Raw genomic sequence first — 27,293 nt, forward strand, 5'->3', positions numbered from 1 at the left:
TGCACTGTCAGAAGAATCTGACACCATTCTACCAAATTGTGATTATTGTTGATGAGGGTAGTATTGAACTTTCAGTGGCTGTTATGTACTATATGACCAAATCACAATTGAGGGGCTGAGGATAAAAACAGTAGCAAGTGCACAAAAGCGTAATACATTATTGCAAATGAATGCCAGAACAACACTAATTTTAAAGTCGATTTACACAACTTGAACTCAACCATACAATAGGACCCCTTTAATCTTCAGGACATCAATTATTGTGTATATAACTGTTTTTCATTGTAATAAATATTTTTTAAATAATTCTACTATAGATTGAAACCATATAATATTTTATATTTTTAGTAAATATTCTATGTTAATATTGCTTACAGGATTACATTAAAAAAATGTCAGACGAGGAGTTTGAGAGACACAGGTCAGCGTTGGCAGCTCAGCGTTTGAAGAAACCAAAAATGATGCTCGGAAGGACACATATCTTCTGGTCTGAGATTGTGTCGCAGTGTTACCACTTTGACAGGACTAAAGTTGAAGTTCAAGCGCTGATACAGATCACTAGGGAACAACTTTATGAATTTTATGAGGTACCTACACCATAATAGTTTTATATTAGTTCTTATTATAAATTTTTTTTAAAACATTTAAAAATTAATCACTCGGAGCTGAACCAAAAACCGGACAATAGTTATTTTTTTCAGAACGAAAATTGAAACCGAACCGATATATTTTTTTACTTGAACCGGAATGAAAACCGAAACGAAAAAAAATAACGGTTCAAAGGCATGCTTGAATGACAATGGAATTTAAAACAATAGTTAATGTCATCATATTTTTCCAGAAATTAATATTCATATCGTCAGATGATCGACAAAAACTTGGAATTCATGTGATTTCATCGGCTGAAGGTGGTGCAGGACATCAGGATGCCGACCCTTCAAAGAATCCAACCAACCAGACTAAAGAAGGATTATTACCCGTCCCTCAAGATAACTCAAAGGTATGCATTTTTGCTGATTGATTTTACACATTTTTTATTAGAGGGGCCTAGTGCCCTAAATAAGTAAAAAAATTGGATTCTATGTATGTTGGGGGTCTAAACCTGAATAATCTGTAACTTTCTAAAAAAAATTCATGTCATGGACACAAATTACAATTGTTTTTTTTGCAGGTAATCAAAATTGAAGATGTTCTCACGTTCAAGAGTGGACGCGCTCTCTGTCCGCTGGGTGCTCAATACACAAACATACCGAGGAAAGGAACTCACTGTAAACTATAAGAAATATAATTAATTTAAAAAATCAATATAGGCAATTAATCCTCAGAAACCTGATGCCTAGTCATCTAACTCAGTGGTTTTCAACCGCCGGTATGTGAAATATTCAATTCATATTAACCGTTTCGCCACGGAGCATTTAATTACTACACTTAAATAACATGCTAATTATATCTATTGGTCCCCTAATGAGGGGCACAGCAGCTGTGCCGTCAGCAGTCAATGAGTTAAAAAGATTAATTTATTCAAACATAAAACATTAGTATATATTACATAGATTTTAAAACTAATACACGAAATACAAATAATAGTTTTTGTTGCTGACTTAGCGTGACTTGGTCTGTGAAATATTTTTACTATTTTCGCAGATCCGCAGGCGTAGAAAGTTGAAAACCACTGGTATATTTTTCTGGCACAAGTATTCTGGCATTACTCAGCAGTATCTCTAGAAAAAAATAATGAAAAATCTTGGAATCTCGGTGTAGTTATGGTTACATTTTAGTATTTTTTAATTTTACTTTTAAAAGACTACTTGTGTATTTATTCCACGAGTCAATTAACAAACATTAAAATATTAATTGCAAGTTGATACCCTTATTGTAAGGACGGTGAACCTCTAAGTATGTCAAATTATATGCAAATTAACTTGAAAAAAAATCGTCACATGTCAGATAAATAAAATGAAATCATCAAAATAATCATTGTTACATGTTTGTGAGATTTTGGTTGTTTGTCTGATGTAAATTTATTTAATTACGGGTATGAATGAAGACTTTCAGAAGATAATTGAAGAAATATAAGCGAAGCCTACGCAATATGTTTTAGTCAAACCATTACCAAGGCGATGTTTTACTGTTGATTTGAAATCAGCCATATTATGTTTACCCGGAGATAGTCTTATTTTCTCACTGTATATTAATTACTTAACGTATTGGGTAATGAGTTCCAATATTTCATGTGCATTCTGCAACAATATTACTTTTTTATTTACGAGACATTGCTACGGCATATACGGCTACCAGTGTTGCCAGGTGAAGTATATTAGAAAAAGTCAGATAGATAAAATAAGTGAAAACAACTACTAAATTTTAGCATACACAATTCTGACTTTGCTCGCTTGTCATACCAAAAAGGGTATAGTAGGTTCGCACATCCCTACCATATTATGTATATAGCAATATAAATTTGTACAACATTTGGAACCATTAAATCACAATTATTCCAAATTTACAAAATGGTTTGCCGTACATTTGGGTGTTCAACTTATACTGGTAGGTTTAAAAATAATTTGTCTAATATTATACATATTATACTTTATCTATGAACTATTTTAATAATATATATTTTTTTTAAATGGTATTCTTATTTTCTGTGTTGAAGTGTACATTAAAAAATTTGACAATGATAGGAATGAAATTGAATAAAAAATTGATTCAAAAAATGTTTTGAAAAAAAAACCGATTACAATTTACAATTTCATCATCAGCCGGGGTTGATCCACTGCTGGGTGAAGGCCTCCCCTAGCTCTCCACTCTTCTCAGTCCCTAGTTCTTTGCTGCCACATACATCCACCGAACTTTATATGAGCTCGTCTATCCAGCGGATTTTATGGTATTTATGATTTGCAGTGAAAGTTTTGTAAAACATAGAACATTTGTATTGTCATTCTGTTGATATAGAGCAGTCTTTCTCAAAGTGGGCGATAACGCTTGAGGCATTCAGGGGGGCAGTGAAAGGCTCAAAGAAAATTAGGGGGCGTTAAGGAAATCTAGAGGGGCGGCAGCAGACAAATTCTATCTATAAAAAACCGACGGAATCTAGACACGACACCACTTATGCGATTTACTACTCGAAAGCTTGGAGTCCCGTATACCTATACGGTTAAATTAGAGTCGTTTACGCATGTAATAATGTGGATGCAGCTTCATATTTCATGTATGTAGTCCATGTTAAGTTAACTAAATAAAATTGTCTGTGATTTCCGATATTGTTTTTCATACAAAAATCCTTTTTCAAATGTCAACACAGTTATCCATCCATATATAGATGATGATAGCATTCCCATCATCGTATTTATGTAAACGCGGATTTAGTGCTGTAGCAACGTTGCTAACTAAAAAGAGAAATCGGCTGCTAGTTATTGAATGAGGCGACTTACGGCTGTTTTTAAGTGAATTCGAGCTTGATATTAAAAAAACTCATCGAAATGCATCAGATTCATCCCTCACATTAGATAAGTTTTAAATTCAAAGCCATCTTTTAATGTTAATAAAAATACTTCTAAATATGATAAAGTACCTATGAGTTTTATTTCCTCATTGAAACATTCTTTGATCTCAGAAATAGGATAATATGGGTAAACCCTATATTCTATCCATATAATAATGCATGCTTAAAAATTATATCTGCAATAACTGTTTTTAAGATACGCAATAGATGGTAATGTAAAAAGGTAAGTTAAAAAATATGGGGGGCACTAGATTTTTTTTAAATCTCAAAGTGGGCGGTGGTCGAAATAAGTTTGAGAACCTGTGTATATAACTTTACTTATTGTCTTTGTTTAACACTATACCAGGCAATGAGGTCGCATAAATATATTGTGACCTACCCGGAGCACCCCCCGGATGAAAGACCAGCGTCTTACGCATTTGACTACGAGAGCCGTCAGTTACATATATCATAGGTATTATAAAATATTATCTATAAGAAGTTATACAATATATTTGATAGGCTGTTCTGAGTTATATATTGTGAAAGTTTATTGCCTTAATACTTGGCCTATTGTGCGATGCTTCCTTCCTGAATTACGGCATCCATTTTTATTCTCTTTTTGTTCCGCTGTCTTCTCCCCGTTTCATATGATAGGATGTCAAGGATAGGACAAGGCTGTCTGTAAGAATCTAATGTGAAAAATAAAAGTCCTCATGGTATATTTCGAGTATTGGTTTATTCCTCAATAATAAATACAATATTATAGAAAGCTCATGACATGCTTAGTGAGTGTAAATGACTGTCCTTGTTGACGGAATGACTTAAATTATAATTCTCTTCATTACCTAATCATCGAAAAGTTTTCATTACACAACAATATCTGCTTGATAAATTTATCCGATTTAAATTCCAATATAAACAATAAACAAATAACATGTTGTTATATTTTTACTATTCATATCAATAAAAAAACTATAGATATTAAACCACATCCAATAATTAGATTTATTTTATTTTCATTTTTGACAGAAAAAATTGATAAACCGTCAAGAATAAATGGAATTCATGAACACACTTCCCTTCATAATAATTATAACACAAAATAACTATCTATGAAATATATAACTCGTATATTGAACATTCGGTTTAGTCATAATTTATGGGTTTAATGTATGGAAACAGTCCTGACCATATATTAAATATAGACAGATATGTAAACTGAATGTAAAGAAAGTAGATATTCGCATAAATTTTTAGTAATGACATTGCTGTTTTCATCTGTCAAAAATAGCATGAAAATAAATCTGCACAACTTTATGTAGAACCAACGGAGAATAATATTATGTTCATTTTTATTTTAAATTCATCTCATTTAATTACAATAGAAGGTATACAGAAATTAAGCATTGGTAACATAATATATTGTACAAATATGTAGTATTTTCTTTATGAGAATTTTAAGCGACAGCTTATTATTAATCAACCCCCACTCTTCTAAGCTACAATTAATTATCATTTACTATTTAAAAAGACAACGAAAAAGAGTTGTGAAACGATAATATACATATCCACTTACAAAAGTTTTCAACAATATTCTTTGATTGCATTCAATAAATACACTTTCAATAATGTTAACAGAAAAAGAAAAACAACATGGAAAAAAATATAATAATTATCTATCGATCCCTTACGAAGAAAGAATCGTTTTATCTCGTAATATTAATACTTTTACACCATAGTTTTACCTCATGGCCGCATGGCTTTAATCATTTGCTGTATTTTTAAATTAAACCATTTTACATAGCAGTGTTGCAGCATTTAAACAAAAAAAAATAAACTTCCTTTTAGGTATGTATGCAGAATAAATACCATAAAAGTTAAATGCACATAGCGAAAATAGAATCAATAGATAAAGTTCTGAAAAATGTTAATTAAAAAATCAAAAAGTATAATTGGATATAGCAGAGAATAATCTGTTTGACTAGATTATTTAATATTATGTAGCCTAACTAGAAGAATTATTAAATATAATGAATCCGTATCGCTGAGAAAAAAATATATAAAATCAATTCATCGCATTAATACTGATTATCAAAAAATAGTTTGGACGAAGAAAGTTTGTATTTATATTTCTTAGAAATATAATTATTTAGTTAGTATTTATAAGAATTTAGCAAGATTCACGACGGAGACAGAGTCAAGCTAAAGAAAATTAAAAATATAACATCGGATAATGATAATTAATTAAAATGAAATACTTAAATCTGATAAGTTTTATAAAATATAGTTCTATAAAATTAATCTTATGATATTTTCACGTGGAATTTTGGGCATCCTTATGTAGGGATTAAATACAAAATTTGAATTCTTTTCCTTTTTGAAGTTGTGAATATACATGTTTTTTGATTAAGATAAGATTTATTAATTACTATAGGGAGATTCTGGCTATGTTTTTAAAATCAATAAGCTAATTTATTATCATAATAGTTGTTCCAAGAATAAATCCCTTCGGTGAATTAATGTTCTCTTAAAATAATTATTGAAATGACATTATAATTTTCACATTTCTATATAAAATGGCATGGCATCTTTACTTTGCAATTGTATGACGTACATAACGTAATTAATTATTATAACCTACTCTGACACTCTTACGGTTATGCTAATATATTACAATTCAATGGAATTAATAATTGAAGGGAAAGTGTATGCGATTATAATGTTTTAAAATTCATTTGAGCTGGATGGCTTGTGAGGGACATAATTTTATGTAAGTTTTAATAATTCGCTCCGGTAATCGAACGGATAATAATTAAAAATAAATTTTCCCCCTTTTCTGAAAGGAAGTCTTGAAAATTAAATTAACTATGACGTTTTAATTGCGAAAACTGAAAAATAATATGAAAAAATAACTGAAAAAAAATGGTTTTAAATATAATTAAATTTCAATTAAACAATAACTGTTATATTTTAACATAGGTGTTTGATGAGTTTCACTTCTAAGGCGACACCGTAAAAGAACAAATTCTAGATAATTGGTAAACACAATATTGTATTTTGTTTCTATGAAATTGCTGCCGGGGTAATAATATATATTTTATAATTTGTTTCACGCCTTGGGTGGGGTAATAATTTATCGTAATATTTAATTTTAACATTATTTTGTGTAATAATATTATGATATAGCCATTTCATGTCAATTACCTACGCACAGTTTTGTTTAATTTTTTTAGTTGTTACAAATTTAATTCCAATAACAGCCATTTATAATTAGTATCTTATAAACTCAATTTCAACGCTTCACTATCTAAATTTAATACGAAAGGTGTAAAATGACGAATAATATGGTTTAATGGCGAATGGATTCTTCAATGAGTATTCAGAAGTATTACCGCTAATAAAAAAATACGAAAACTTGCTAAGCACACCATTTTTATAATTCAACATTTCTATGCTTAAGACTCTGACATATTATTATTATTTTTGTTATTTTACGATTTTATGAGTATTTTACCGATAATGGTTTTTAAAATTAGATTATGTGAGAAGAAACAATTCTTAAACTGATAATAGTCAACATATTTATTTAACATGCCATTAACAATTTTAAGAAATAATATACTAAATATATTAATATCCAACGAGCTTATTGAAATTAATACCAAACATAATTTTATAATAACTTATATGAGTTTAATTGAAGAGAATACGATTGTTATAATAAACAAGAATCAATAATAAAAGATATCATTTTGAAGAATGAAATGTAGACACATGCAACAATGACATATCTTACCAACTAGTTTGATACACTATGATAATTTATTGTGAACTTTATATAAGCCATATAGTTTTAATAATTCTTTTTTCAATGCCAGTCAAATAACATATTGTCACCATGGTGGTGAACTGACTACATGACATTCTACAATTTTCGACATCAGATATATATGGGCATTTGAAAAATTATTTTTACGCAATAACTTATATAAATTGTAACGTTAACGTAAGTATGATATAGATATGACATTTGAGTGCTATCACTACTCGTGTAAATGATTGAAAGCAAATAATTTTATACTGCATGGATCTCTTCACACATATATTTGCAGATATTAGATATTAACATTGCAAATCAAATTGTTTAAATTCGGTGTTCTGTATTAAGTCCTTTGGTCAAATTAAATTGTTTTTGAAATTTTGGTGGGTTGTTTCAGTTCACCATTTTTCTTGTATATTCTTCCATGACAGCAAAACAGATTGCCATTGTTATCGGTCAAAAGTATTACAAATATTGATTATTGTTTATTATAATAATAAAATTAAAGAAGGCAGGCATAGTAGGTACAAACACATTTAAATAAATCTAAAATATAACGATGCTTAAACACTAACAATCTGTTGAAATGTGTAAATATTTCCTAGTTTAAAAACGATAATAATATTCGTAATATAGGTAAGACAAATTGTGCGTTGTCAGAGTGTGGAATGCGTTTTGTGTGTGATGTAAACTATTTACTATACACTCGAATGGAATAAATAAATTTATTATAAAACATTGAATAAGATAAAGTATATAATATTATTTCAATTATTGTTATAAAACCGATAGGAACTCTTTTAAAACGTGGAAAAAAAATATTAATTGTCTTCCAACTTTAAATATAAAATAATCAAATGAATATTTATTTAAAGGATTGCAGTTATACGTAAAATTTATGGAATGCTTTGATTATTTAAAAAAAACTAAAAGCATTTTTACGAAGAAAAAAAAGTCACCATATCATTTTTAACTTCTCATACTTATTCTGGTTTCGTAATTATGCTTTTAATTATTCTCGTAAAATAACTATCTCCCTTATTATAGAAATGCTTTTATGGTTAGCGCGAAGCAGTCATTGATTTCTTTAACGGAGAGATTGGGAAAATGTCAAAGTCGACAAATAATAATATTGATGGATTTAAGGACTTTCGCTAATAATATTGACACTAGAATTATCACAAGCTTGACATTTAACTAAAAGCTGACAGACTTTTCCTCTAAGACTCAAAAATATATCCGTGGAGTATCTGAGGAGCGTAGACATCATACATATAAAAGAAAACGTGATATAATAATGGTTCAAAGTATTCAACTACAGAAAAATTATAGGTTATTAGTTCCTACATTGATAATACAAAGATTCTATCTAGAAGTTCATTAATTGTTTCTTACATAGTAAAACTATAACCTAAAACAGGAATTTTTATATTCATTATTATCAATTTTAATGTCTACGCTCCTCATATCACATACAGCAATCCCCTTGTTAATCTCATTACGCTACCTCGATATAAAAACATCACCTCGGTGTATTATCGCACCGACTAGATTTTAACATGAAACAATATCAATGTTTTATTTTATCATTTCTTTTCATACGTCACTATATTTACTTATAGAACCGATCCGATTTAAGCCACTTAATTTCTATAGGTACGCTACCAGTACAACCAACGTAGGTACTAATAGTATAAACATGCAAGAATGCTTTTTGGTCTAAATGTCAACCACAAGATTCTTTGGAATGCAGGTTTCACAGCTATTTTGTCGTTTTAAAATATACCAGATTAATATTTAGTTTCAGGTTTGTGCTACATAACAAAAAACCTCTCGAGAGGCTTTATATATCATCTTTGGACAAGTGGATGAAAGAATTATCAAAATTAATCCAGATAGATTACAAATGTTATTAAAAATGAGCTAGATAGATATATTATATTAATATTTTATTATGAGCCCTGTAGCTATATGGTTTTAAAAAAAATGAATCTAAGCATTATTCTGGTAGTATTTTAATTCATTCTGAGATGTTTTTGATCATAATGATTGTCAATACTTTTGGCTAGGAATGGTGCAGTGTCATGCAAAACACTAATATTGAACCACCCCTATACAAAAAATGTCTCTTGTTCAATCAAAAAATTGATAAATGAACCATAATTTTACCATTTCTTTATCTTTCATGTTAAAGCGATTTTATAAAATTGAAATTATACATTGTAACATGGCTTTTTTCTCTTTAAATTTAGGGAATATCAAATACAAAGAGCCAAACATCGTAATGTAATATCGGGACAAATGAAATGTATTTTTGTTACTGATTTTGAGTGTCAGATGTTCTGTTATCCTATTCCCGGTATATTATGTCTGTCCCAAGGCTTTAATAACATGCAACATGAGGACACCGTAACGCCGTGTGCAATGGAACATGCGTTTAAAAATGTAATCGAGATTGTTGATGTTTGCTGTGCTGGTTGCATTTGAGCGTTAATTTTTTTTTTTATCCAGTTTGGCTCATTGAAGTTTTGACAGAGTAAAAAACTCATTGTTTTGAAACATTATATTTTGATCGGAATGAAGTCGGTATTGGTTTTAAAATTAGCTTATTATCTAAATTGAGTTGACATGCCATCGTGACATTCATAGTTCAGTTATCATTTTTATCGGCGAACACCTGCGGCACTTTATGTAACATTTCATACTTATTCTTACTCCATTTTGTGGACACTCGATTCAACAAAACGTCAAACGATATGAATCATTTTCAATTCCAAAAAGATAACACCGTCGACAGAGACCATACAAAAGTGGGTGGTGAGTGGCAGAAGCATTTTTTTTTTCTTCTTTCGAAAAAAAAACGACTTAGCTTACTTTTTTATAGAGTGAAAGCTTTAAAATACTGAGCTAGTGATCATTTCAGCTCTCAACCTATATATTATATTGAGATATCAAAACCATTGTGAATCGGTGTCATTCTCCATTGTCATAATTACACATCATTTGATATCCATGTTCCATTAATCTATTACAAATATCTATCAAAGTATGTAATTATTTAAATTAAATATAGATTTGACTAACATTTAAATGTTTAATAATTAATTGTTTGGTTCCTATGCTGTGTTATAACCAAAGAGCTTGAAAATTCCGTCCTGCTTTTAGAGGAAATGAGACAGCGATAAGGTTCCCGATATCAACATATACCAGGGTACTCTATCACCTACAAAATCTCAATATTCAAGTGGATTAGTATCAGCAGGATATGAGTCAAAAGATATTAACGCAAATTTGCAATAATCTCTACAACTACATACCAATAATATGTATTGCACAATACAATATGCGGGCAGCTGCAGGTGTTATCGGAATATGACAACTGCATTGTAAAGACGCAGATATACAATAATGACCCTTATTTTAATGTAAGTAGGGCTAATTTTTCAACCACGTTCATTTGAATTTATTTATATGTTTATTAAAGGCGTATGAGCGGACCCAGACGTCTGTGAGCATGTGGCCTTGTTTCACATGCTGTGTCTATAGTAAGTCAATGGTTCGCTTAGTGAAACCTAAGTGTACGACTGTTGTCAAGCTGTTTTTTCATTATGATGTGATCTGGGAAATTGTACAGTCAATTGGTAGCGAGCACTAATAATAATTTATTAATTGAATTATGCCATTGACATAAAGTCGTACATTGAGTTGTTGAGGTTCACGAATGACATCATCGTAAGACCAGACAGGACTAGAAAAGCGGGATTTCTAACTCATTGTTTATAACAAATTAATATCTAGTTTTGTCTGAATTCACTAAAAGAAACCAATATATAAATGATACTTAAGCTGATAACCTTAGCAAAGAAAGTATAAATGTTAATTTCTTCCGTGTATTAAAATGTTAACGCACCTCTTGGAATTTATATCTATATCTATAAGCAGAATTCTGTTGAGCCCGGCAAGTTATAATAAATAGCTAAATATATTTCCGTCATCTTCAAACTGTATTTATTTAGGTATACATGATTTTTTGATGCATACAATTACATAACATTTAAAGCAACATCAAAATAGATACAGGATAGTGCAGAGATTGATTATATTTCATTTGTAACGTGTGGACATTGCAGTCTGGATTAGTTATAAACACCGCATTTTAGAATATGTTTCAACTGTTTTGAATTAAATATAATCATTCTTTGGAAAGGCGCGACACATATTTCAGTTTAGATTCAATTTATTTTTTCAACATGGAAGGCATTTTTATGTATTTCGAATATTTGTTTCAAAATTTTGAAAATATTATGTACAACAGGAAGTGTTCGATTTAGAAGTAAAAGCGTTCTGAAGCGTTTGAACATTTCATCACTTCGTATTATTTACATAAATTGCAAAAAGCCATTAAAACATTTTTTTTTTTAAATAAATAAGATTGATTTTTAATAACTCGAATACAGAGATTTATGGAACACGTATACAGATATTGTTGTTGTGTATTCACAAACCACACATAATTTATAGATAAATATTAAAAATTTACCTCAATAAATCTGCTCTAACTTACGTAATATCTAACAGGCATCATTTAGTTATGTATTTGAGCATCCTGTGATTAACTCTATGCAAACTCCTTCATCAATTTCAACAGTTTGTTATGTCTACGACAAAGTAATAAAATAATAAGGTTATGTATGTAATAAAAAAGAATATATTTTTTTAGTGTTTTTCTATCTTGTCTATTAGCTAGTTTTCTATCAAAATTCTTTATGAATTAATTGACGAGAACTGTCTTGACTGTTTGTTGTATGTGAAATTAACTAAATTTTAAATAAACTTTCAACACAATTAAAGTAATAATCATATGAGATAAACTTTACAGATTTTGGTGATAGAAACATGTATAAAATAAAATTATTATAGTTTGATGAAGTTGTTTGCTAAAGTTAGCCGCAAATGCGCAGTATATATATAAATTTTATTAATTCATGTAATTAATTTAAAATAAACAATAAGACTCTAAGAAAGCGCAACGGTGACAGATGCGCCGTCCTAAACGCTATCGTTCCCCCCTTCCTTTTTACCCCAGAAGTTGTCGAATCTTGTTCGGGCCTTCTCTAAGACGTCGGCCGCGACGGACGCGGGATTGGCGGGCGAGGCCGCGACTACGGCCGTGTCCACGCCGTGGCTCTTTTGTGTGGCCTCCAGCGGCTTGAAACTGTCAGGGGACTTGACCCCGTGAATCAGGTCGGCCATCTCGAAGGAGGGGTCTCCGGGCACCCTGGCTTCCGCCGTCACGGGGGAGGGGTGCGTTTCGGAGCTCGAGGAGGTCCCCCCGTTCACAGCGGGCTTCGACACGTCCAGCACTTTCATTTCGTCGATCGGAGTTAGGTTAGGGGGGCTAGTGGGCGTTTTGGCGTATTTTAGATTCGTCACGCAGGGCTTCTGCGATATCTCAACCGATTTAGGGGCGTCTTGCTTTGCCGGATGGTAATTGGACGGGCCCTGGTGCACAGGTGCTAGTTCTGAAAATGTATCGTGTTCGATGTAGCTTTACTGACCGGTAAATGGATTCGACTCGCGGCTCGATTCGGAAACAAAACAAAAAAACCGGTAATGTTAGATCAAATTATAAAAAGGGTGGATATATAAACAAATAAACGATAGACATAGACGGTCCATGCGCGCTATCTTTGATGGGCTATATAGAATTATTAATTTACAATTATAAAATAACACCCTGTATGAGGGGGGGACTTTTGTACTAAGGGGATTCTTAAAATTGTAACATGATAATGCTGCATGTTTACGGATGGGACTTAGACACAATAAATCATACTAGATTGACGATTCATTAATTTATAAATATGTCGCAAGGTCTTTACATAGTTTGGCATTCGGGGAGAAATAAGCTTTATAAAATTAAAAACAAATTATTTCAATTCTTAGGGTCAAATGCGAACTGTCAACTTAATTTTTATTTAACTAATTACGAATTCAAATAGTTGACGATAGTTGAAACGATTCATAAAAAGACAACATCGGTTTTTGTAAAGGAAAGTCCATTTTTTTAATTCTTATTTAATATACTATGATATTAGACATACTATGGTTAAAGTATGATAACTGCACAATATTAATTGAATAATTTAAAATAAACTTTAAATATATTAATAGTTCCTTTATCAGTGGTTTAAATGAATACAGTGCAGATACACAATCCCTTGCATTACACATACGTCAAACAGAATTTATTTGACACGTCATGTGTAGAAAAAAAATGTAAAACTGGTTTCAATAGTTTTAATAATGTAGGTAGCCGCGCGGCTTAAGCGTTGGACTATAACGCCGTGGGTCCCAGGTTCGAATCCTGAGTCTGGCAAGTACACATATTGTTTTTCAATTTGTGTCTGTCTATGGACCTGATAGGTTGAGCAAGTGGCTGACATCCATTTCTCGTAAAAAAACAAAATCTGTTAATACAAACCACTATTCTGCGGAGGCCAATATGATCCTATTAGGATCGGACATGGTCGAAAGAAAGAAAGAAAAGAATGTAAGCTACATTATCAATTTTTTCTACAAGTGCCAATTATTTTACAATTTATCAATTAACTTCGGCATAATTTGATTTTAATTTAATTCGGGCATGTTTAATTGCTCATTGTAACATAGACTGGATTCATGTGGAGATGTTCATGTGCTCAGCGTAATGTCTTTCGTGTTTGCGTAGATAATCAGTTCTTGATACAGTTTTGCTTTGCTGGAAATAACTAAATAAACTAAATGTATTTATTTTGTTTCTAAATTCCGCTTTTATACGACCGATTTTCAGCTACATAACGCATATCACCTCTTATTTACATAAGAACGACTAAGCATTTGACCCAAAGTTATATTTGAGGACATCAAATATATCAGAATTTATCATAACTTGGATTAATTTTCGGTGATGTGTTGAAACGTCACCACGCAGAAATGAATGAATCTTTGTTAATACTTTTAATGAAGATAGTCAGTATATTGTAAATCTTGTAGAGATATAATTTGCAAACAGGCATTCAAAAAAACAGTGAGCAAAACAATAATTTATTATATAGATTACAGTCACAAAACAGAGTCAAGCAATATTTTTATAACAGGGAACGTATGTAAGAAATCTACTTGATATTTTTATGATTCTTTAATTTAATTTTATCATGATTTCAATAAAGTTCTTGAATAAATTTTGATAAAGAGGTGCAACAAGGTTACCCAATGTTTTGAAACATTGGCAAATTAAAACAACCCAAATTGATTTGATTAATATTTAAATGTTATTAAACAAAATATTGATTTAGTCCTGTTTATGTCACTGATATTTTAAGAAGAAGGGGTGTCGTTAAATAATTATTTGTGAGGCAATAAAATATTTCTGTACTATATTGAAATATTTGTTTTATAATGAAATCATGTGCCCTTTTTGCATGCAGTGTGTAAATAAAATTGTGCGTTTCTTAAATTTTATTTTACCACGAGTATTTAGAACACATTTATTTTATCATTGATTTATTCAATGCTAGATATTTTACTAATGTTAATTATTATTTAAAATTTAATAATTTGATTATCTAGCAAAATATATAGCGTTTATCTAGTATATTATAAAAGCATCCTGGTTTTTTTCTCATTCTTGAAACACAACAATAAGCAAGTTTTACTATGCAATCTCTAAGGCACCACAAGCAAAATCAATTAACTGCAAAATTATCAGGTCTATTTGTACTGCCAAAATGAAATAAATCTTTTATTACGAGTTCAAACAACTTGATAGCAGTTGAGCTTTATTTTAATAATATTAGTTTATTATTAGGATATTGGTATATATGTTTTAATTCATTTTATGATGGCAGTACCTACTTATATGTATATGACGAGGTGGCGATCAAAACTGAATATGTCCACTCTTTCATAGTGAATTTTTTATTTTGTATATTTCATTTTAATAGTTATAATTATATCATATGAGTGATATGATGCAGGATGCCGTATAATCAAAAATAAATATCTAACAAAAATTGTTAACGGTTTCCGATCTACGTGAACAAAATTAGTTTTGGTCGATACCTCCTAAATTGGTATGATTTTTTAACAATTACTAAAACAGCACATCTACTAGCCCGTGAACTTTACAAAAGGTAAAAAAAGTAAACGAAAACTATTATAAATTACAAAATATAACGAACGGTAAAGGAAAAAAAATCAACAAAATCAAAGTCCCCGCGTTTGATATTTGTGGCGCCAAGACGGGGTGAGGGTGTCATACGATAGCATGAAAAAAATCCCCGCATAATTGAAAGAAACAAATGCCGCCCGGCTGCGTTTTTGGTTCTGTTTCACATTGCAACAATCCAGGCCCCCCGGGCCGCTTCGCTCCGGCGAGGCGCGCCCACGCCGCGGCGCCTATGCGGTGGCCATGTCAGCGGATGGCATACCTTGGTGGGGCGAGGCCTTCGCCGCTGACACCGACACCGAATCCCCCTGCTCGAGCGCGGCCGACATGGACGCCGAATGGTCGTCTCCGCCCCACGCGCCCTTGAAGTCGGAGCCCGGACGCTTTATCAAATCATCTGGAATATTTCCATCACCGGGTATTTCATAATGGATTTATTTATAAAAACTCTAATTTTCATTACAACAAACAAATTATGAATTGTGAAAACTGTTGAATTTGATTTCTTTACTGAAAATCATTAGGTTCAATTTTATTTTATTGTAGCGGAATTGATGATTGTAAAATATGTATGTAAGTAATGTATATTTTTTATTGTACCAAGTATATCAAAATATTTCAAAAGAAATAAATGCATACATAATAAATGATAGTATCTATTTATGAAAAGAAAAAAACAGGCAAAATTTTAAATAATTAAAAATGTGATACCTATTAAAATTTAACTCTAATCTGTGCAATAGAAATTGTATGATTTTTCTTCAATTTGAGAGATGACTTACTTTGATTTCATAAACCATTTTGTCTGTTTTTGATAAAGATCGAAAAAATGTATGATGGTGGCCAATTGTGACAATAAAAACGTGCAAATTTAAAAACCCTATTACAGTGCCTTTAATAACGGTGCTATTGTATTTTGTATTTTGACGGTAGTTGTGATATTTTTACCGCTTTTCACATTCTGCGTGACAGTGAAAGTTTTGCCGGTGTCCAACGGCACGGTCCAGTTAACGGGGTCGGGCGACCGCATGTTCATCTGCTCCGGTGACTTGACTCTCGTCGGTTCCGGTGGAGATTTCACAACGGGCGTGTCATCCAGCAGCCGGTGCTCTCGGAACGCCGAGCCGGAACGCAGCGGTATTGCATCGTCATCTGAAGAAGGAGTTAATTCAGAATTGAGCATCATGAATTCTATCAACAACGTTAAGTTGTCTTTTCATTACTAAATCATTAAGATCATACTAAATGTGTACATTATTTAGTTAGATAATATTTTGTCCGCATATACACTTTACAAATTTAAACACTACCGATTCAAATGGTAAAAATATGTTTAGGTATATACTTGTACTTATTGTAACAGTTTTGAATCATAAAATCAACACCGTACACTTCATCATCGCAAACAACAAATGACAACAAATAGAAGCAATTAAAAATTACTTGTGATAAGTTCGGTTTGAGATAAACTTTCAAAATATTAATTATATCTTCTTAGTTTATGTTTCATTACATTATTTCTGTCAATTACAAAAAATAAAACAAATCTTGTTGTCGGTTGGTACTTTATCCACATAATTTGGATATCTATAGTTTTGTTTAAACTTTTTTTGGATACTACTGAATAATAATTTAATAAACTAGAACGTTGATCAGATGCATGAAGAAATGTCTCACACAAAAATCAGGGCAGTAGGTAAACCAGAATCTATGTTTCGTCGTCATCATCAATGATGTTTTAGATAGATGTTCAGATTTTCTGAAGGATCAGTTGCCAACAATTCGTTCAATCACAATTATTGAGTATTAAGAAACTCTTGATATTTATTTCCCTAGGGTCGGCCAACCATGGTTAATTAGACTGTATACACATCTGTTATGTTCTGCTGACATGGTATATTATCGATTTTACGAGACCAATTTTGACTGACACTTGTTGATCACATCAGGAATGTGAATTTTGGAATATTATCATATTTTAAATGTGTCGAAACATCAGTGCTTCAAAATTACTTAATATAACTTTATAACACTGATGTCTATGTTTCGAATTTTAAAGTTGTTTAGGTAATGAAACTTTGGAATCTCTTCATCTTTTTTGGAAACATCCATGTTTCAAAGTTGCAAAATACAATTTTGACACACTGATGTTTGAATGTTAAAATATTTTATAGGTAATAATTTATATAACTTAAAGCTGTTTGAGGAATAAACCTAATTCACAAGACAATACTCTGAAACCGATTGATCGATTAAAGTTTTATAATTCGATTGGTTAAAATAAAATAAAATTTTTAGCATGAATGCCTGTATTTTGCATGTTTCTTCATAAAATTAAACCTAAAAATCTACCCACATACTTCTGTATACTTTTGAACATCGATGATGTTTCTTCCACTTTAATGTTAGTTAACCTTGGTGTCCTTTCATAAAGGGAGGGATACTTTTATATTTGTATTTTTTTTGCACATACTTTTATATCATATATTACATTTTTGGTTTTATAAAATCCAAAAAAAATCTATTTACTTTTCTTTGAGAATGTTGTTTTATAATTTGTTACGTAACAGCGACCTTCATAGTTTAATGTATAAAGCATTGGCTTCTCACACCGGGGCTTTTGAATTCTATTCCCGGTGAAGTCACAATATATATATATATATATATATATATCAATACACCAGTTCAATAGGGGAACAACTCATAAATCCTTGTTCCGAGATAATGGCGTTTGAATTTTTTGCAGTAATTCTTATTTTAATTTTAAAGCCTTGATTTCGATAAAAGTGTATATTTTTTTGTATTTGATTTAGTGGAATTCATCAATGCACAATGAAATTGTACATTTTAATAACGAATTAACAAATAAATTTGATTACATAATGGAATTACTGATTAATCTTAGAAAGGATTATTCGATTTTATGACACATTGAAGGAATTTTTAATTATTTTTTTTGCTGAATTATAAAAAGAAGACCTTTCTACATCAAATGGCATTCTTAACTCAAAACCTTTAAATTTTGAGTTGTTCCCCTATTGAACTGGTGTATCGATATAATTTTCTCAAACTTAAGTGTTTCAGTGATGAGTTTCACTCAATGTGGTTAGAAATTTTGTAGAGACATCTTTACATGAAAAAATCATACAGAGACGATGTTGAATTTGGGCTCACCTGCGCTTCGGCAATATAAAATCTTATCGGCTGAAAACCCATCAGTACTAATAAGCCGATACCTCTTGGCTGCATACTGCCTAATACCAATAGGCCCACCAACGAATGGCCCCGATTGCTTTGATTTGTCAAAAATTGTGTATGTGTTAAATATATACTAATTTAGCTAAAAGCTTATCCTATACGATAATTTGGTTGTAAATGTTTATAACGTTGAAAGTGTTTGTCCGTCAATGTCTGTACCATTGATACATGGGCTCATTCTGCTTACTTAAAAAAATAGCAAACTTGTGGCCCACACATGAAAATAAATAATCGGTAGGAAACTACTTTTGTGACCACAATAAAATTATCCCTGAAACATGTACATATTAGCATAATAATACTTTCCTTACCTTTATAATATTCTGATATTAATAACACACAGAGTAAATTAAATCTTTGAACCGACTTATCTGATGGTGGATGACTTTGTTGACTGCAGTCGTGGGATATGCCTACCCTGAAATTGTTGTCCGGATAACCATGCTGCCATTTAGAAATCAACAACAACAATCAGAGATATTAGAACCTTGGTGTTGTTGAATTTTAAAGGAGTGTCTGTTTGAACTAAAAATTGTCATCTATATTCTATATGGCACCATATTTTATGAAAAATAATAAGTATCATTATGGAAACTTCTTATTCTTAATACATATTTGTTATATTGAAATTTTAGGTTGAAATGATGTAAAATTTACTGAAATTTAATTGAAACACTTTGAGTTCTTCGCAAAAGAAATTCAAATAGTTACATGATTTTCTGGACAACTTCTCAAATGATTCAAATGTTTTGATATCTAGTTATGTATAAAAAGATTTTTGCCCAAGAAGTAGAAATAACTGTGATTTGTTAGTAAATTTATTATGCAGTGAGTCAGAAACCAAGCGAAACGTGTAAACTTACCTTGTTTGGTTGCGAGCAACTGTTAGAAGACATCATGATCCTCTCCCATGGGTAATATTCTAGATGTGATTGTTTTACAAAGAATATAAACTGTAAGATTTATGCATTGAACTGAAGTCTATGTGGCAGATATTCATTATGATGAGAAATAAACTTTTTTATTTGATTAAGATTAAACTGTATAATTAACAAAAAAGTTTTATGTCACGGTTAGAATGTTCAAAGGAGGTTTTTCTCATCACCAGAAAGTATGCTTAATTTAATTAATAATATTCCTGACACAATAATTGTCAGAAACTTTGTTTTATTCTGCTTTATAAAAATATTTACATTGAATGAGGCTCTTAATTTAAAAAAATGTCTGAAAATATGATTATTCATATTCTCATATTCCATGTTTATATTCTTTGTTCTTAACTTAACACAACAATTCTTATCGATGACAGAATAATATAATAATTAATAACTCATGATGCTATCTACATATTCACTACATATATGATTTGAATCTATTGCAAGTCTTTTTCTAAGAGTTAAAGTATTGTAATGATGTGCTAAACACACTAAGTATGTATGTGCTCAACTCTCAGCTGCAGGAATAGATCAGAATCTTATCGCATTTTGAGGATAAATCTTAATATGTATTCAATTGTTAATCAATATATTTTTTTAATATCTTGCATGGAAAAAAAGATATTACAAGGCTTAGGTGATTGTATGAACTCTGTAAAACTAGCTCGGGATAATGCTTTGAATAACAGTTATACAGCTCGTCAGTTATTAATGTGGAAATGGATTCATGGATAGACAGCGTGTCCTGTGATATTCTACAATATTTGTAGTAATTGACGTATTGTATTGTCTAGAGCCATCCTAAGAAACTATTAGCAATTTTTTTCATTTAATTAACTTACGGAAACATGCGATAAGTTACGAATCTTAAAATGCAGTCAATGTCAATGATTATGTAACAGGATAGATAGGGTACTCAATATACATTTTGTGTTAGCTAACTTATCGAGTTGCGATAATTTATTGTTTTGTTTAAATTTTGTGAAATTTCAATGTGTTTTGTGCTGATTAATGTGCTAATATTCAACTGTCACACAGTGAGTTGTTATTTTCATAATTGTTGGTAAATTTTGAACACTTGCAATTAATTTAATGTTTTTTTAATTTAAAAATTCAATACATACTATCTTCTGTTGGCAAAAAAGAATGGAAATAAACAGACATTAAAATATATAGGGTATATAAATAATTATCAAATACAAACCTAGTATATTATAGGATATTGCCTAGCAATAAAAAGCTCATCAATTTTCTACTCAAATTTTACAGTATTTATTTATTTAAAGCTCATAATGATTAGGTATATCTATTTTGATGAATAAAAGGATTTGTTAGTTTTATATTATCAAACACTAGAGCGATTTGAGCAATATTATGTGGTGGTATTTATTCTGCAATGAAATAATTGCGGAAACTACTTTAATTTTCATGTAATTGTCAACATAGGCATCTAATTTTGACATTCATGAAACTACATGCCATTGCTACTTTCACTATTACACTTTCTATACTCTTTCATAGTTTCATTTTATACATCAATGCATTTGCACCATTCACACATATAATGGCATCCTTCTCACATTTAAGGCGACCGCTTAGAACAGCTTGATCAGATTAAAGTCATTCATGATTTTAGATACCTATTCATTTCTGCCTGTACGTCATTGATATTATTATGAACAGGATCAAAGTACTGCTTATTCATTCATTCCATTTATTGATTGTTATTATAACATGGGCATATGAGCTCATTGACATTATATAATAATATTGCACACATTAAGTGGTTTTAATCACTTGTTTCTAAATAAATCGAAGAGTTACACTATGGACATCTTTTGAACAATAAATCATTTTTCAACTTCTAAAATTTCTCTTTTTACTCCATCTTAAAAATACCTCATAGCAGTCAAAAGTATCTCAACATGCCCAAACTTTTACCCGTCATTCCTCATTCTGTTGTCTCATATATTGTGTAGGCCATAGTTGGCGACAATGCTACGAACCTATTGTGATGCCGACTTTTGGTTTAACGTGTTTCCTTTTGGGCGATGCAGACAAAGCGGAATGAAACGACCTTCTTGTCGTAGAAGAAGAGGACGTGTACTGTGTCGCTTCAGTGGGCGAGAACTTAACGTTAGTGTTGAGCGCCAGCCCTGCTTTTGGAACAGACCAAAGTGTGGAAGATGGCAAATGATATAATAATATACAAGCGAGATAGGAGAGAGACCAAAAGTAAAATTAAACATCTTAGTAAACTCGTTGACATACAATGATCGACCACCGACGGTTTTGCTTGAGATGCATCTGTGAGGATTACAATAAGATAAATTTCTTACAAACATATTGCTGCTGCATGAAAAAAGACCCAGGACTAGGTATAGCCTGTGGTGACTGATTTAGATAAAGAACCTTGTAAAATCGCACATACCCATATTATGCAAATAAGTAACCCAAGTAAAAGCTCGATAGCAAGCCGCCATTTTCGTTTTATTTACAAACTTAGAAGTCAATGCTGCCAAAATAGAGAATATTAATATTTCTGTAATTATCAATTCAAACATGTTAAAAATGTTCTGAAGTCACTATCAATTAGTGTTCTAACACAAAAAGGTCGTATTACTCACTCAACAATTACAGTATTCAATCTATTTGATATGTCACAATTGACTTAATTATATTAGTATAAACCATACAGTATGTAGGATGGAATGTTATACCTTGTTTACACGTACATGGTTTATTGCTGACAGTAGGTCATTGCAACCGTATTATCAAAAATATGCACATGTAAACACGTAATTATCGTGCAAGTTGCAAGATTGCATACATGAATCAAGAAGGTTCAGAAGCTTCTGAATTTTTACGCGACAATTGGACTGTGCGATATCTGCGCGTGCGCAGTAAAATGGCAGTGGCGAATCTGCCTGGAAAAAAAAGAAAAACACTGCGAAGATTCATTTCGACGTCTACCGATTGTCACGTCCTATCAATTAGCGCCATATGTAAAGGCGCTATTATGATCTAGCACGAATTTACTTTCAGCAATAGTGTGTATTTTAAACTATCGCGATAATAACTGTTTACACGTTATAGTGCTGACTGTCTCGCCAATCTCATTCTTCAAGAGTAAGCGAGACACGGTTATCATTGTTTGGTACTATTTGATAGGTCGTGAAAATTAGCGGAGTTTTTTCTTGGTGTAGTTCATTCTTTGACCGGCAGGTACGCTAATATCGTTCTACTGAGCAGACGCAAATATTGCACGGTCCAATTGTCGCATGAAAATTCTGAAGCTTCTGAACTTTTTTGATTCATTCATGCAATCTTGCAATTTACTCAATAATACGTGTTTAAACGTGGATTTTTTTGTTATGGCCGCGATAATACGTAGTCAGCAGTAAATCCATTCACATATAAACAAAAAAATAATAATATTACGTTATAAGTGTACAGTGTCTTCAACTTTTGAAATATATTTTAAACACTCATTAGCGATACATATAAGGATATTAATTTGACAATTTTGAAAATGGAACGGTTGTTAAAATTTTATCCCAAAAGTTGGCACTGTAAACTTGAGAATATTATAATTAAATTTTTCATCTTCTGTTTGGTTTATGGTTTATACAATGGTAAAATGGGTGGAAATTGCACATATTTGATAATTTATATTAATTCAATACCAGAAAACTAACTCCTTTCCTTGCGATATCTTCCAACTGATTATCCATCGATTGAATATAGTGAAAGTCTACTATATTATATTTTTTGGTATTGTAAGTAGTGTGTCAACGAGTTTTCACTAATAGAAACAGCAAAAGCTAGGAAAGTTATAAAGAGAAGAGTATCATAGACGTCTACAGGCAACGAGGGGGACAAAGGTTTTAAGAAATATTTCCACTCAAGATGACAGACACTAAAATTCGAATTTTGTGGCTCAAAAAAATTATGAATGAAATGGAATCAAATGAAATGATTATACTATATTCTATCATATCAATCAATATCAAAATGATATATTAATTCTAAAATAATTTGTGCACACATTAAAAAAATCTAATTAGGTATGTAAACAGACACAACTAAGAATATTTTAATGAAATGCTTTACGAATGGTTAAGTTATAAAATGTTTATGATTTTAAACTTTCTTTGGTTATGATTATTTTTAAATATTTCTTAAAATCCGTATAAAATTCTATGAAGTCATTTTGAGTTGTAATTTGGGATCGTAATGATAATGGGGTTATTAAAATAAAATGTGATACAAGTAAATAGATACCGTAGAACCTTGATTATCCAACCTAATCGGGGGTGAAGGTGGTTTGGATAATGAAAGATCCGGATTAATGAAGAAACGAAATCAAAAAAAGAAATCTTCTGGAATGAATATGTTTTCATAATATGAATACGTGTATTAAATAAGGCTCTAAGTACCAAAAGGTAGTATTGCCTGTAGTTACAAAATACCGAGTCATTGCAGTAAAATTTCATGAAGCAGACCTTTTGAAAAATGTAGTTTTACAGTGTGAAGTAATCACGGCAGATTCTATAATTTTAGGTATTAAGAACTCGCAAGTGTCAACACACCATCGTCAGCTATTTTATATTGAATGCCGTTGACCACTGCAGTACTACTTACACCATTATAAATAAAACACGCCAACGGACTTACAACGTCGACAAGTTTAATTATTTTGCTGTGTTTTTTTGACTTGCTTGAGGCACTTAGACTATGGTTGAAGTTATTGGCGTTGGTATGTAGAATATTTTTCTATAAAAATGTCAGTTTTTATTAATTTGGTACTTAGCGCCTTAATTAATACACGTATTCATATATTATGAAACTGATGATCATAATGAAATCCGGATAATTGAAAATCTGGGTAATCAAGGTTCTACAGTAAATGCGTTGTGAATTAATATGAGCATAAGCGATTATAAACAAGATGCAATCTTAAAAAATGTTAGCTGTGAGGGTCTTATTTAAAAAATAATTTTAAAGTATTATGGTTGGGATACAAACATTTTTAATTGTTATAGTATAGTGTAGTTAAACAGTCATAAAATGTGTCGCCTTAAAAATACCTACCTACTTATATATATACTGAGTTTCTAGAATATTGCCTAATAGGTACTGAATCTTGCTTGAACGCTCACGGTGTCCACTAGTGTCGAGCATAACCCTAACCTATATTTACAATTCAATCAAGTTTTTCATGTTTCAAAAAAAAAACACATTATACGAAACGTACCTACATGTATATTGAATAAGGTCATTCTCAAAACTAGCACATAACATGATTGTTAAACGTTCAAGCTAAAATATATCGCAAATTTATTAACGTAACTCAAAAATGAAATAAATAATAAACATTCTTTCATTATTTCTGTTACTAAAGTTAAGAGCATGTGGTTTTTATGATATTCTGAAATCTCATTAATTCAAAATCAAGTCAATTGATTCGTAAAAATAATGAATTACGAATTAAGATAGTACAATTCGTAATTCGATTTAAAAAAAAACTTGTAAATTAATTATGATAGGTAAATTGATGGCAACTCATTTTATAATTACACTTCGACCATGTTGTACCATACAAAGATAATTTTATAGGCCTATTTATAGGTAATATTTTGGTAATACTCTAATAATCGCAAGAAATCTGGCCACATTTTGTGAGATTGCACGTTGCTCAACAGGATGAAGGAAAATAAATGTTTGATGAAATGATAAAATATTGTTTGAATTTTGAATATCTTTTTATTTCCCCGCAACACCCCCAGTGCTGCCAAATATGCCAATTCATTTTTTCATAATAATATATAAAGCCAATAATATATTTTGTATAATACATTAAAGTTTAATTTTTCGCTACAAATTTGCCCAAAAGCTTGTTTCAAGCATCTCAACATTATAAGATGACATTTTTACTCACAATTAATAAATATCTAAAAACTTAATTTAAACCTTGTGAAGAGGTTTTATTTGCTTAGAAGTGAGTATTAATAATTTATAAAATAGTGGTTAGTGTTAGGTTTGCAAGCCCGAAGCCCGAATACAAAAATAAGCATTATTAATATTGAAAATACAGACCAGTAGTTTACCTTGTGATCTTTAATCCATTAACGATATTCATTCTAATACTAGCGAACACTTCTTCAACAACACCTAATTTAAACATACACAAAAGAGGACTGACATATCAGGCGATAACATAACCTCATTTTATTTTCACGCTAAAGGATTTATATTATAGCGATCAGTTTACTGAATATCATACAATGCAGATCTGCATATGACTGTATTCGGTTTGGCTATTTAGGCCACCATCACAAGCTTTGTTGTATTGACAGACATTGAGTGATTTATATTTAGAAAATATGTCTAGCAAAGCTATGCAAATACAATATCTTGTTGATTTAGATTTCTCATAAGGTTATCTTAAGTATATTATTGAATATTTTTTTGAAGAATGGGACTTTACAGCCAGCGAGGACGTGCTGCATCGGCTACATGTTTGTTTTTGATGGCGCGCTGCATGGCCGAGGACTTTCGCGGCGTAAGGGGGCCTAAGGTAATGATGATATTGTGAATATTAAATATTTACATGCTTACATGAATACCTATCTATCTCAAAAGTAGACACATAATAATATTAAATAAACGAGTAAGATATGAAAGAGATTCTGGGATTGAAAAATTGTCAACAATAACATTCTTTCATATTTTTTAAATTCAATATAATATGAATAACTTATGTCTTACGATCAACAAATATATTACAATATACTTACCTTCGTTTAATCATTAAATATATGAATTAGTTCTTATATTATATTAATTGATAATCTAGCAATATGTAACTATGCAGTTGATTAATAATGTCATTATAACCTGATATAACGTAACGTAACTCAATACATTCATTGAATTATATTGTCATTTGTCACATTAGGTTACATGGGGTTAATTTGTGGGTACTGCATGTAAATTGTTGATAGTACAATCCCATAATTAATAATTTTATTATGTTTCATGATAAACCTAGATATGAGAAATTAAAATTAGATTAAATAACGATATCACAGAAAAGGCCTGTGACTGTGATATCTTTTCAAATCATTGAATTGAATATGTAATGGATTGATATTTGATTCGTTTGACTGACCGCTAGGCTTGCTGGGCCTCCGTTTGTCCTCGAGAGGGCCATTTCCCATTGGCTGGTGTGGCTTGGGGTCGGCGGATCTGGGGCGGCGCTTGGGCGACCGGTATTCGGTCCGGGGGCCAAAATCTCCGCTGGCGGGTTCCACCGAAGAACCGCGACCACCTATAACAAGATTCAATTGCTTTCGTGGACTCGTTCGGGCGCTAGAGCGGCCAGCGCTCGCGCTACCTTTACCTGAAACGTAAATGGATGACGGAATTAATTTCTCCGCTCTGCTAAATGTGTACAAAATGTTCATGTAAAAAAGTAATGATTCATGAATTGAGTTGGTATCTTATTTTTAAATAATTAAATATTTTGTCAGCGCATTATAAATGATGTTAAAATGTTGCTACTTCATAGTATTATTTCAT

At 31.0% G+C, this 27,293-nt stretch overlaps 2 protein-coding genes across 11 annotated transcripts in view; one reads left to right on the top strand and one right to left on the bottom strand.

The window, feature by feature from the left end:
- Ide (Insulin degrading metalloproteinase) overlaps window positions 1–2,591 on the top strand; it is a 29,152-nt gene extending 26,561 nt beyond the window's left edge. For both annotated transcript variants that reach the window (XM_085954543.1, XM_085954544.1), the window contains 3 exons: window positions 378–587; window positions 842–1,000; window positions 1,172–2,591. In XM_085954543.1, coding sequence (XP_085810669.1) covers window positions 378–587; window positions 842–1,000; window positions 1,172–1,279 — 477 coding nt within the window. In that variant the 3' untranslated portion in view covers window positions 1,280–2,591. The remainder of the gene's footprint in view (window positions 1–377; window positions 588–841; window positions 1,001–1,171) is intronic.
- Window positions 2,592–11,727: 9,136 nt separating this feature from the next.
- LOC147067517 (uncharacterized) overlaps window positions 11,728–27,293 on the bottom strand; it is a 124,953-nt gene continuing 109,387 nt past the window's right edge. For 5 of the 9 annotated variants that reach the window (XM_085954554.1, XM_085954553.1, XM_085954548.1 and 2 more), the window contains 4 exons: window positions 26,884–27,114; window positions 16,465–16,668; window positions 15,779–15,913; window positions 12,218–12,829 (listed from right to left, as the gene is read on the bottom strand). In XM_085954554.1, the coding sequence (XP_085810680.1) occupies window positions 12,357–12,829; window positions 15,779–15,913; window positions 16,465–16,668; window positions 26,884–27,114 (1,043 nt within the window). In that variant the 3' untranslated portion in view covers window positions 12,218–12,356. Of the gene's footprint in view, window positions 12,830–15,778; window positions 15,914–16,464; window positions 16,669–26,883; window positions 27,115–27,293 lie in introns of all 9 variants that reach the window. The other 4 variants (XM_085954547.1, XM_085954551.1, XM_085954545.1 and 1 more) reach the window with 2 other exon arrangements.

Source organism: Rhyacophila brunnea, unplaced genomic scaffold (genome assembly GCF_057557595.1).
Source record: "Rhyacophila brunnea isolate RB1 unplaced genomic scaffold, BYU_Rbru_1.0 scaffold_4, whole genome shotgun sequence".
NCBI lineage: Eukaryota > Metazoa > Arthropoda > Insecta > Trichoptera > Rhyacophilidae > Rhyacophila > Rhyacophila brunnea.